Source organism: Mya arenaria, chromosome 6 (assembly GCF_026914265.1).
Source record: "Mya arenaria isolate MELC-2E11 chromosome 6, ASM2691426v1".
NCBI lineage: Eukaryota > Metazoa > Mollusca > Bivalvia > Myida > Myidae > Mya > Mya arenaria.
Window position 1 is genome coordinate 51,356,743 of NC_069127.1, and position 12,668 is coordinate 51,369,410.

Sequence of the window (12,668 nt, forward strand, 5' to 3'; positions counted from 1 at the left end):
GGAAGTTGGAAAGGTCACGGGAGTGGATGCTATAGGCCCTAAAGTTTTAAAACAACGTGGTGAAATTCTTACACCTTATATTACATATATAATCAATAATAGCATTGAATAAGAAATTTTCCGAACAAACATAAGGAAGCAAGAGTTATACCAATTTGTAAAGCTGGTAACAAAGACGATTCAAACAATTACCATTCAATTTCAATTCGTCCAACTATATCAAAAATATTTGTGCGACATATTGCAACACAATTACAGTCATATTTTGAAAAATAACTGATATTGTACATAAAACGCAGTCCGAATTTAGACAACACCACTCTTGTAATACTGCCCTTATAAGATTAATAGATGCATGGTTAAAGGATCTTGATAGTGGTAAATTGGTGGGAAAATATTTTTAGATTTAAGAAAGGCTTTTGATCTTAAGCAAAAATTCAGTTAAATATATGGATTCCACCCACCCCATCCCACCCCCGATTATTTTTTTTTTGATGGTTTAACATCTTACTTTACCTAATTTATCCTGCCTGCCGTGTTATTCCTATTTCGGGTTTTAAGAATTTAAGACTATAGTTAAAAAAACACACAAATATTTCCTTCTCAATAGGGAATAGTAAGTGATAATAAGCTTAAAATTTGGGAAACGAGTTAATATAACGAAATCAATTTTTAAACTATGTAAAGAAAATAAATTAATGCAATGCAGGTTCACAAACAGCTAAAATTTATGAATGCTTCTTATAGAATTTAACTTAGTTCACTCTTTTTTTCCGGAGTTCGAATTGCTGTACTTATTTTCGGTTCAATTACATAAAGCCAAACCTCGATCTCATGATGAAATGGATAAACGCAGAGGTTATACAAATATCTATACTTATTCATTATTCAATGGAACTGGTTTAGTGGGACGAGGTAATATTAGCATTTGAAAGATAAAAAACAACACTTTACTGCTAAAACATACAGATGCTAGATGTACATGTATAATGTATTTATATTTATTGGGATAAATATTAGTTATAATCACAGCTAGAAATGTTTGAAACAAGTTCAGCTTTGATAATAGCTTTTATAGGCAATTGCTCTAAATTTAGAAAAGAAAATTAATGATAGATTGTACTAAATTGTGAATTTATGAGTATATATGTAACCCATGGATATATTTATACATTTTCAATTACTTATCTAACAGTTTGTATATCATGTTGTCGTTGCAATTATTTTACTTATTTATTTAATGAGTAAATGAAAAACGAAACATTTTTTCAGTAGAAACCCAAAGTCTATAAATAGGTTTATCGGAAAACGGCGCGCTTTAGTTAGAGCGACGTATAGTAGGTTAGGTCGCAATTCGCCCATACTTTGATTGAATGATACATATATAAGAAATATATATTTTCCACGATTTTAATGTTCCTTACGTACTTTTAACGTCCAAATTGCATTAAACTTTATCAATGTTTACATGCAGAAACTATAGTTATGGTCGTTTTGTATTTGCTAAGGTACAATTATATATCTCTCTGTAGTTTATGAATTGTTTACTTGTTAGTATTAATCAAAGAAACTATTTATTGTTAGGATTAACACGGTGTATGACCGCCCTGAATCAAAGATAGTACAAGTAACTCGTAATGTACCAGTCAATTTTAACCACGGCCCCCAAGGTCCGGGGGTATACCGGGGATAGCCGGGAAAATTGGCCGTGTTTTCACCTTCCAGGTGGGCCCGCAGTGCCGGGTGAATGCGGCGGTTTTGTCTTCAAGCCAAATTTAGCGGAAAATTGGCCGTATCTAGGGTCCACCAAGCATATGTGAAATAACTTAAATGATCATGGGTTATAACATTTTATTTCCTAGTTCATTAATTTAGATGTAATGTTAGGTGTTAAAACATGAATGGTGGTCTGTGCTCTTTTTATATCAAGCAGCGAAAACTAAAATGACAAATGACCTATAACGAGAAAACGTCGAAAGAAAATTTCATTGTACCCAAAACCATTTGACGCGACAAATTAAGTTGCAATGTAAAACATTAAGCTGTTCATTTTTTATATAGATTTACTATTTAACGTATAACTTAAAACGCGTTGTCCAGTAGAAACTGAATAACTATGTTTACATGTAATGTCTATGTATACTCCTCAAAATAATTTAAGGACCACATTTTGTTGTCACATTTAGTTTAAACTCATTTGTTATCAAATGTGTGCAGATGGTAATAGAATGGATACAGAAAAATAAAACTGACAGCCAATGAGAGCGTTACGTTCAGAAACCGTTCAAAATGCAATGATTTTAACCATATGGTCATTTTAAAATATGAATTAATACAACATTCTACATAAACTTGTTCAAAATGGACTTAGTTGGCCTTTCGTGATAAAACTAACCATAAACAACTTTAAGATAATGTTTTTTGCGCTTTTATACCGGTCGAGATTTCACCCTTGGCAGGTGGACACACGCAAATTCTTTCTAGTTTTAATGAAAATACAAAACAATTAGTGCGTGTCTTTAAATAAATTCCGATATATTCATGGGTAATTAAAAATATAGCCATCTTATTTCAATAGAACCGGCTCTTATTTTGTTTTGTTGTGTTACAAAGCTATGCCAAATATGGTAAGCGTTAAGGATGATTACATGTGTCTTGCATACCGTTCTTACGGTTCTTGTTCGGGTATGTGTTAATAAACATGAAAACACACGTGCTGGTCAATTGCTCCTATTGAGGTACAACGCTCTACTATAATTACTAAGAAATACAACCATAGGAGCGTTTATACAATAGCAGGAACCTAAGTACTGCTTCAGACATTCTGGTAAACTTTTGAGACAATTATACTGACAATGGCCTTTCAGTATGATTCATGCATCGTGTCAATTAAGTTGATATTTGTATGTACTTCGGAATGATGTCACTACTTCAGCAAATAAACTAGGGGGCTCACACTACACCCCACAAAACATTTTGGCATTGGCCTTTAATTCAAATAATTGTACGAGTTTTCATGTGGCAAGTCCTTCAAAGGGGATTATAAGAATCCCGAAAAATCCATTGCAAACTATATTGCGTATCAACATCAATGGATGCCTCTTGTTAAGGATTGGGTGTCTTCACCAATAGTAAACATTTAAACACGAATATTCATCTTCCGGTCAAAGTAAAATGGACGTGTTGCTACTCGGATAAGTCATATTCACATGTAAATACCATTTTCTTAGGATTTGGGCGGCTTCGCTTCAATATTCACATTTACTATAACACAATTCACATGGCTGAAATCATTCTATTTTGATGGGTTTCAACACAATTTCGCTTCGATATATACAATTTCTATAACACCCCCACCAGCATTCTATTTTGATTGGTTTAACGTTTGCCAAGTATGATTTGTTTTTTTGTTTTTGTTTTTGAAATCGTTGTAAATGCTAGTAAGAATATTGTATGTTCTAACTTACCTTAAACGAATAACTTCATATTCCTATTGACGTATATTAGTCCCTTAATGTGGTCGTTAACTTATACTGAGGCCTATACAATGAGCATGCATGCCATTGCTTACGAAGTATATGTGTAGATAATACTAGATATTCAAATAATGATTGATAAATGATAAAGCCCTAAAGAACCTTTTTCAGGACTAAAGATTTAGCAATGGCTCGGAGACGGGATCTCTCCAGACCGGATCTGTCCTCGACAAGAGCAAAAGACGAATATCTAGAAGATTCCAATGTCATCTTTGAAATCGGAAAAATTCTAGGATATGTTGTTGATATGGAAATGAGGAATATACATGGAAAGCAAATGGAAAGTGTCAGATGTGAAATGGGAGCATCAGAGAATACTGTTTGCGATGAATGCTCAATCGGAAATTTGTTACCCTGCCCATATCCCGGTTTATGCAAGAAAAGGGACGGTGTTTGTACCTTCCATAAAAATCCTGCTGAAATGTGTAGACCTTGCCCAAACCGCATTTGTGACAAAATACGAGAAAACATCGAAAATATGCATGTAAACAGAAGACCAAACTGGCGATTTACACGCGCTGAGTTCAGGTGCACGGATCATAACGAATTGGTCAAATGTTACATTCCTGATTATCTATCTTGCAACTTGCCACCAACGACGGACATATCTGCATTGGTCTGTGTCATTATAAACAATACGGAATTGAGCAGGGCGCTTTCATCATCAAATGTATCTTTTGATCGGGTAAGCCACAAACGTACATCCACTCTTTGTGTCTAATCGTTTAGAGACAACAGGATACTACTGTTTGCAAATAAACTCGGCATCTAGCTGATATAAGCACAATAACTGCCTTTTTTGTAACGGTGATACAGCCAATTTGTATCGCTCCAAAGCAATTTCGAGTTTTCGCCACCTCATAGAGCTTGATTTAAACCTGCGGTTTGATGGGCCGGTTGAGGAGAAACAATTCAAGCTGAACATGCATGGATCATTTGCTGGTGTATAGTTCTACAAAAAAATACGCTCTCTCGCTGACAGTGGCAGTCGGCTTTCTCTGACGGGTGCATTCAATTGACAGGCTATATTGATGTAGCACTTGATTCTGAATTCACTTGTTTATGTGGAGAATACTTGTGTATTTGGAGAAAGCAAAAGCCATGATCTTTCAATGTTCCAAACACTTCAAATGCTAAGTTACATCGTAATATAAAATATAAAGAGTACCTCTCATCATATTTTTTTCTAAAACCATTTTCACAATCTGTTTGAACTTTTATTGTTGTTTTGGTTTGTGCTCTTACAAAACTGACTCTTTTCAAATATATATTGTATTCAAAAATGTATTTTCATAGAATGAATACGTATTATCATCCTAAAAGTCTATAAAATACGAAATGCACATGTTTAATATTAATATAATAATGTTTCATATATTTTTAATTTAAAAAACAAATCAAAGCTGTTGTCATTAAACAAAAATTGAGAGTTTTCCCAAAATCTGCTCTTGTGTATATTTATTTTTAGCTGCGGCAAATAAGAAACGAGATAGCGCATTCAAATGGCCTACGTCTCTCAAATCGTAAAAGGATGGAACTTCTGTGTATGAAACAAAAGTTGAACGAATTTATAAATGTAAGTGTATCTTTGTCAAATATCAGTTTATTTTGGTTAATATAGTTGTCAAGACGTTCTGCAAAGTATCTCAATATTAAACAGAATGTAATCGGTACTTTTAGTAATGCCCATCCTGTTGCTTTATCCTGGAAGAACTTTTGAAAAAAGCGAAATACCTTGAACCCCGTATTTTAAGTCACCAATGGAAGTCGTACCTAATTCCTGTTATATACCATAACGTGTGTACTTGAATGAAAACAGAATGTCGGGTTCTTTACTTTAAATGCGGTTATTTCTTGCGTTTCAGAAAGATTTGAACGACGAAGAACTTGAACAAGAAGCTGAAACAGCAACAAACCGGGCATTTTATTTGTGTATTTAGCAATTTGGATAAACATCACACACATTAAGAATGGAAGAAGAACACTTTTGAATCTTTAAAGTCCTATCAACATGCGTTCTCACGTCACTGTTACTTTCTTAAATTGACTGCATATCTTTATTGCAGAATACAGTTGGTTATTACAATACTCATTTTAATAACCTATCCACCCTGTTGTTTTGTCAACAGCTTTCGAAAATAAGTGAAATACATTGACCCTGTCTTTTGAAACACCAATGGAATTCATTCTTTTATTTCTGTTATACACCATAACGAGTGACTGTGTGATTAAAATCAGACTGTCAGGTTCTTGACTTTTGACACTGTTATTTCTTGCGTTTCAGGATGATTTGAACGACGAAGATCGTGTACAAGAAGATCATGCAACGTCATTATGGGTATTTCACTTATTTCATAATATACATAAACATCCAATTTTAAAATATACATAAACATCCAGAAAATGAAGGTGATAGTTACTCTTATACGAGTTCACGTATAGGTATTATATTGTCTGTTGTCGTTGTTCGCGTCGCAGTCAGTGTCGTCAGCGGCGTATGAATTTTAAGTCCACTCTCTTTCTTAATCATTTCTTATAAAAATCTAACATAGTAAATTATTTATTGGTCGACTTTCTGATCAGGCCGAAGTAAAAACCAATGTATTGTTAAAATTGAAACCCTTGGACAATGCTCTCAACACTGGGAACATTATCAAAAAATTATAATCACACATGTATCATTTTCTAAATGGTTATCTCGTCGTTAATTTACAATGGAAATAAAGGATTTATAATTCCTTTTTGTGATATCCTTTTTGAACAATGTAGTTGAAATGGACTATTTTGCTTGATGTTTTAATCATGTATGTCGTAATGCGACCATGTTTTATGCATTTTATACAGAAATAAATCTATCTATGTATCTATCTATTAAACGTTATTTACTTAAACGCGCGCTAGTCATTGAATGTTGTCCTGGACAACATGGAACCAAACAGCTGATGCGCCAACTACCCTCGAGATTCAAATTATACACTCGCGATAATGTCCAGCAGGTATATAATTCAATAACTTAGGTTGTGGATGCAGTTGCTATTTCAATATGTCCTAGAAACATCAGTCAAACCAATAACTAATCGTTTCAGCATTTTCTAAAAAGGGGGAACTTGAAGCAGGCGACGTATTCTGTTCGGTGGTATTTAGATATAAGATTACATTTTTGATAAATTTGTATTTACATAATTATTTCGGAGGCCAAAAAATGGTGCATTAGCACATTTGATAAACAAAACATAAATTGAGTATGAAAGAAGCAAGGTTGTGAATCTAGCCTACATTTTAATACCATTGTGTCGTATGTTTAGTTGTACACATGTTGCAGTCTTTATTTTCTTTGGTAAACGCCATCATTTTATATATGGCGTTAGACAATTATCCATGAGTATCACTGTTCTTGTGTCGACGTGATTAAAACCTTTGATTCTATAAATAAAATGTATAATTCATGTGCACATGGATTTCATATGCAACTTTGCGCCTGCAGGTACTTCGAGAACCTAAATGCATTATTTTTAAATCGATCGTGTTAACCCATTTTTCAGAACAACTGGATGGCAGAATGCTGCCTCTCCGGACATTTTCAAGGTGTAAGTATACATTGAACAGATGTCACGAAAATAGCTAGCACTTCATTTGGTTAAAAGATGTCGTGTTCTATCAGTTTGTGTATGCTGTTGTCTCACTGACATTATTCTTTTAAATTGTTTTCCATTGTGTTTGGTTTGAAACGTGTGGACATCAAAGTTAATCGAGCAAAGCGTTGAGCCGAAAGCGAATATACTATGTATGCATTTATGTTGCATGTACATACTGTGTCATATATGTCTGAAATAAAATTATTTAATATTTCAAATGTCTATACGGTTCGGCTAAATTTATAAACAAATTTATGATTGTTGTATTTATAAATAGAATTGGTCATGAACAATAATAAATATTTTTCTTCTTTTTTCCAGCCAAACCCTCCAGAATTTTGGCTGATTTTGACTGCCGGTGCTATTTTTCCCAGTTGTTTTGAACCACTATACGCAATAATGCTCATAGGAATAGTTATGGTATTAATTATTTGTCGATGGTGTATAGCTGGCCGGCGAAATGTTTTTTGTACAAATGCAGTTGAGAGAAACAACTCCCGAGAGAAAGATCTTGGTAATGATTTTTTTTATTCCCACTTGTAATAACAGTTTTACAATCATGGTATTATCTAAAAAGAAAACGGTAGTTATTCCGAATGGTTTCTTGATACATGTAGCTTTAAAAATGTCGTATTTAGCAAAAATTCAATTCAGTAATGCAATACCCTTAATGTTTACAGAAGAAAAGACCAATCGAATAGTTGAGGCCAGTCTTTTGCAATCTAGAGTTCGAAGTGAGGAACTACTTGTTGATAATATTCGTGATTTCAAAAACGAGGCTTTGGAGCAGCAAAATGCATTAAGCAGCCAGACTTTTACTGACTACTCCAATTATCGTAAGTAAGCTTGTTTTGTTCTTAAGTGAATATTGTAACGTGTCGCGACTAGCTTATTCTCCGAATGTATTTAAAACAAATTCTTGGATGCTTTGCCAACTGGTTGCAACCAAACGATTTCAAAACAATTTAAAGAAGAAAGAATTATCGCCTAGCTAATCAACAGAGATTGGACTTCTAATTCCAATCTAACTGTACTTCTGATTTCCCTTACAACGGACAGCTATGAGGTTTTCACCCGTTTGCCATGTCTGTTGTTTTCAGCTTCCATTTATAATGGAAGGTCAGGGACTTGAATTGTTTTTATTAGCTCCTAAGTAGCTTATTTCATTTTAAGTTATACTAAATCTACTTTTTACAAAATAAGAATAAAATGTGTCTGATAAGCATTTTCTAAAACACTCTTAAGAATGTAAATATTACCCAAATTCTATGGAAATAGCAATTAATGAGCTTAGCTTAAACCTTAATATAATCTGTAATAAATTTAAGGTGTTTCGTTAAATAGGGTCCCTAAGGACACCTTTTTTCGTTGTACAATATGTAATACAAAGATTAAATCATTCAATCCATACCTCCGATATATCTATAAAAGATTCCTTATTCTAATTTTAGCTATGAAGATGTTTCAAAAATAACGTTTTCCACACGGTGTAGTATAAAAGATTCCAAAAGCTTACAGTTATCATCAATATCGCTCGTTTAAATTTACTACAATAATATAACATGTTTAAAAATGTAACAGACTACTAACTAACGGTTTGTTTGTTGCAGGCAACTGTAATATTTCATTAAGACACATGAGGTTTTGACATTTACATGTACTGCAGTTACTTAGAGATTTGTTAACGTTAACAACAAGTATATACTTCTCTGAAAGTGTTATGGACGTACACAGTATATGCACAAAGTAGTCCAACGCGATTTGTCACTAAAAAAACCCAGCTATATTAGTTTCATTACTTGTATATGAAATACAACATAGACCATTTCACTTTAAAAAGCGGATCCGTGAATCACGTTGTTAACTTGAACAAAGTTCTGCACAATATGCTAATAATATGCGTGTTTGTTGTTGTCAAACAGAAGAAAAAATGAAGCGAATGAATGAAGCAGGTCAATTAGATTTCCGCATAACGGCTACTGAAACACTTTCTGAGACTGTTCGTGAATTCAAGGAAGAAGCATTGGCACAACACATGGAAATAAATAACCAAACATCGGCGCACAGATGTGCAACGGAGGATGCAAAGCATGGTAAATATACGGACATGTGTGTTTTTGTATGATTGTGTTGTTTGATGGCAGTGTACGTCTCTCGTAGAGTAGCATAGGCCTAAACCTTAATCCCCTAAACAGTTTCTTTGTTTTTGTTAGGAAACTTGGCTTATCTTGGTACTTTTCGTTAAATTATTGACTACTTAGTAAAACATATGCTTTGGGTAGAATATTATAAATGTGTTAAGAAATAGAGTCGATTTCTGAAAACAGAAGTGAAACTGTATATGGAGCTCATTATACGCACCGATATTGTAAAGTGACAATGAACATTGTAACTATGTCATAATTTTTACAGATATGAATCACTCGTTCAATTCTTTTTCAGAACTTAGAAAACGCCTTGCTCGATTTTATCATGATATCAAAGTGAGCCCCTTTATATCACAGAAAACAAAATTTGATCTGGCAGATTTTTATGTCAGATCTAGAATGCATATTATGGACAAAATACAGTGGAGTTCAGATGATGGCCGAGATATGAATGATGTCAAAAGCTACAAAGACCTGCTATATTTGAACAACAGTCAAGCTAGAAACGTTTTCTTACTTGGGGACTCCGGCGAAGGAAAGTCCATGCTTAATCTGAAGCTCGCCCTAGATTGGTCCCATCGGTATTTAAACTGCTCTGAGCACACTGAACAAGAATCAGAAGAATCCTCTTTGTTTTTCGATGGTGACATACTCCAAACTTTCGAATATCTTTTCTACGTAGATCTTAAGGGGTGCACAAGAGGGTGTGAAATGGATGACATAATTAAAGAGAGGCTTATCTTCAATCTGTATTCATTTCACGAACGAGAAGATGCTTACAAACTTGTAGAGGAAGTGCTAAATACTGAGAGGTGTATGATCATTGCTGATAACACTGAAGAATGGAAACATCCAACAAATTCGGCATGTCTTTGCACTGATAGATGTTTGCCTCTCAGTGTCAAAAGGCCGCTTTGTACGTTTGTGTTCACAATGCGACCGTGGATGTTTTTCCAGAACTGTTCTGTCGTTCCCGACAAAGATAACGTTATTAAGGTCAATGGAGTATCCGATGCAAAACAGCTCGTGTCGAAAATAATCGTCATCCTACAACGAGCATTGCCATCTCAGAAAGACTGCTGTTCAATGGAATTTAAAAGATATTTAACTAAGCGCCAAATGGAATCACTTTTGTCAAACCCGATGTATCTGGTGTATTTGGTTTGCCTATGGTATGAAGGAGAAAATTGGGCCATATTTGACTCAAGATGCAAAGTGTTTAGTCGATTAATTCGAATAAACCTATCAAAGGAAACTGCTTATTCGCAAGACGCAGAAAACGTTGAAGTGTTTCCACAGTTTTTGCAATGTTTCATAGACCAAACAACATCCGAGTTCTTACGGTCGGTTTCATGCCTAGCGTTTGAAGCTTACACAGCGACTCGGACAAGAGACATTGGAAATAGCCTAGTGAATGAGCATTTGGACCCACAAACACTTGAACAGGCCTTAGACATTGGAATACTCTCTCTGATATCGAAACATTCGTTCACAACGTGTCAGCCGAAGACCATTTACTACTTTACAAATCCAACGATGCAGGATTTTCTCTTCGTTCTTTACCTTTTCTCAAAACGGGAAAATAACGGCGGGGATTTAGGACCGAGACAAATGTTCTTCCTCGGAAAACGACTATGTTTGATTGTGCTCATATTTTTATCTTCAGTTGTGCAATGGTTCCTGAATATGCAAACGCTCTCTCGGTAGAACTTAACAAATCGTTGCCAAATGCATCTAAAACAAAATCAGGGTATGATGCATATGAATTTCGAGTTGCAAAACCTGCGAGTAAAACTGTTCTTTACTTGCAAGAACTTTTTGTAGCAGGGTTTGAAGAAGCACATGCCAATAGTGTTGATACGAACAAATTAGAACTCAATCTGTCACACTTCATTTTTGGTCATCTAACCCAAAGTGATCAAGCCTGCAACATACTCAAGAAAATTCTTCTCTCGAACGAGGAATCTGTCGCATCACTTGACGTGACAGGACAAGAAGATATCATTGATGATAGTGTCATTGCTGCTGTTTTATCAAAATCAAAGAGATCTCTTACATCACTGAGATTGGTGAAACGATTTGGAATATTTGACATATCACAGTGCACGAACTTAAAAAGTTTGTGTATATGCTACAATGACACGAATCATGCAGAAACTGTTTTACACGACACTAGACAAAACTATGGGTTGGGATTGGAGAAAATCAGTTCGTGCAGTCTTCACAACGTCTCACCACAGACGCAGGAGAAAGTATTCAACAGCATGAAAACTGGAATGCTTTCAGAACTAGAGAACTTTATCATTTGTAAATGCCATGACGTAGAATTGTTGTGTAAGGCATTGCAAAACGTTTCTAATCTGAAATATCTGTATGTTGAAGACGTTCAGTTGACGAGCGTGTGTTTGCCTATCAAGGCATGTATAACAAGAATCACCTTTCACAAAGTGATATTGACAGAAGATGTTTTGGAAAACTTATTGAAAATGTTAATATCAGAGCCAAAATATGAAGAATGCGCTCTTAACATTACAGATTGCATAGTCCTTGGACGACTTAAAGGGGTATCAGGGGATTACACTAACTATTTAACGCAAAGAAAGAGGAGAAAGTTCAAAAAGTCTTTACACGTCAAAGTGGTTGGTACTGAAATGAAAGAAAGTATGGATGAGTGGCTTCGACACTTTGCCGAAATGCTCAAAAAACGAATGGCGTGTCAGTTTGAAATGTCCAATGTGAAGTACCCTGAACGTGTTTTTTAAATTGGCAAGGACTACAAAAAGTGTCTTTAACTCTTTCAATTGTGTCGCTTTTTACAACACAACATTGACACATGAGCCGGGTTGTTTTGGTTTTGTCGATGATCCATTTTCTACCGAAATGTCAATAATAATCCGATGGTAATTGTAAAACTCAATAAACTAAACGTATATCTTAACTCTGTCAATATTGTTGTTTACGTCATGTGTCTCTCGTTTTTGTCTTTTTTTCATGTTTTAAAACAAATCAAATATTGGTTGGCCAGCTAGTGCAGTGGTTAACGCACTCGCTTCTCACCAAGGCGACCCGGGTTCGATTTCCGGTCTGGGCGCATGTGAGTTTGGTTTGTTTTCACCAAGCCGGACAAGTGGGTTTTCTCCGCGCACTCCGGTTTCCCAAGCAACACAAGACCACACTATCGCGCAATATCGTGCCAACGAGAGTGACTTAGTATAAGTTGTCATACCTTTCTTCACAATCGTTGTAAAATATATACTGTTTAAACTAAGTATTGGTTACTGGACAAAGGGATTGAGCTTAAATAGCTATGGAAGGGTGCTGCGCCCTGTCCTTTCTTGGGCGCACCCTTC

General features: G+C 35.0%; 1 protein-coding gene across 1 annotated transcript; it reads left to right on the forward strand.

Annotated features, from left to right (window-relative positions):
- Positions 1-796: 796 nt before the first annotated feature.
- LOC128239439 (uncharacterized) lies at positions 797-11,027 on the forward strand. Its single transcript, XM_052956070.1, has 10 exons — positions 797-915; positions 3,648-4,221; positions 5,005-5,112; positions 5,402-5,455; positions 5,821-5,874; positions 7,079-7,123; positions 7,493-7,685; positions 7,852-8,007; positions 9,094-9,264; positions 9,614-11,027. Exons 2-10 carry the CDS (start codon positions 3,664-3,666, stop codon positions 11,023-11,025), a joined length of 2,751 nt encoding a protein of 916 aa, XP_052812030.1. The 5' UTR covers positions 797-915; positions 3,648-3,663; the 3' UTR covers positions 11,026-11,027.
- Positions 11,028-12,668: the final 1,641 nt, after the last annotated feature.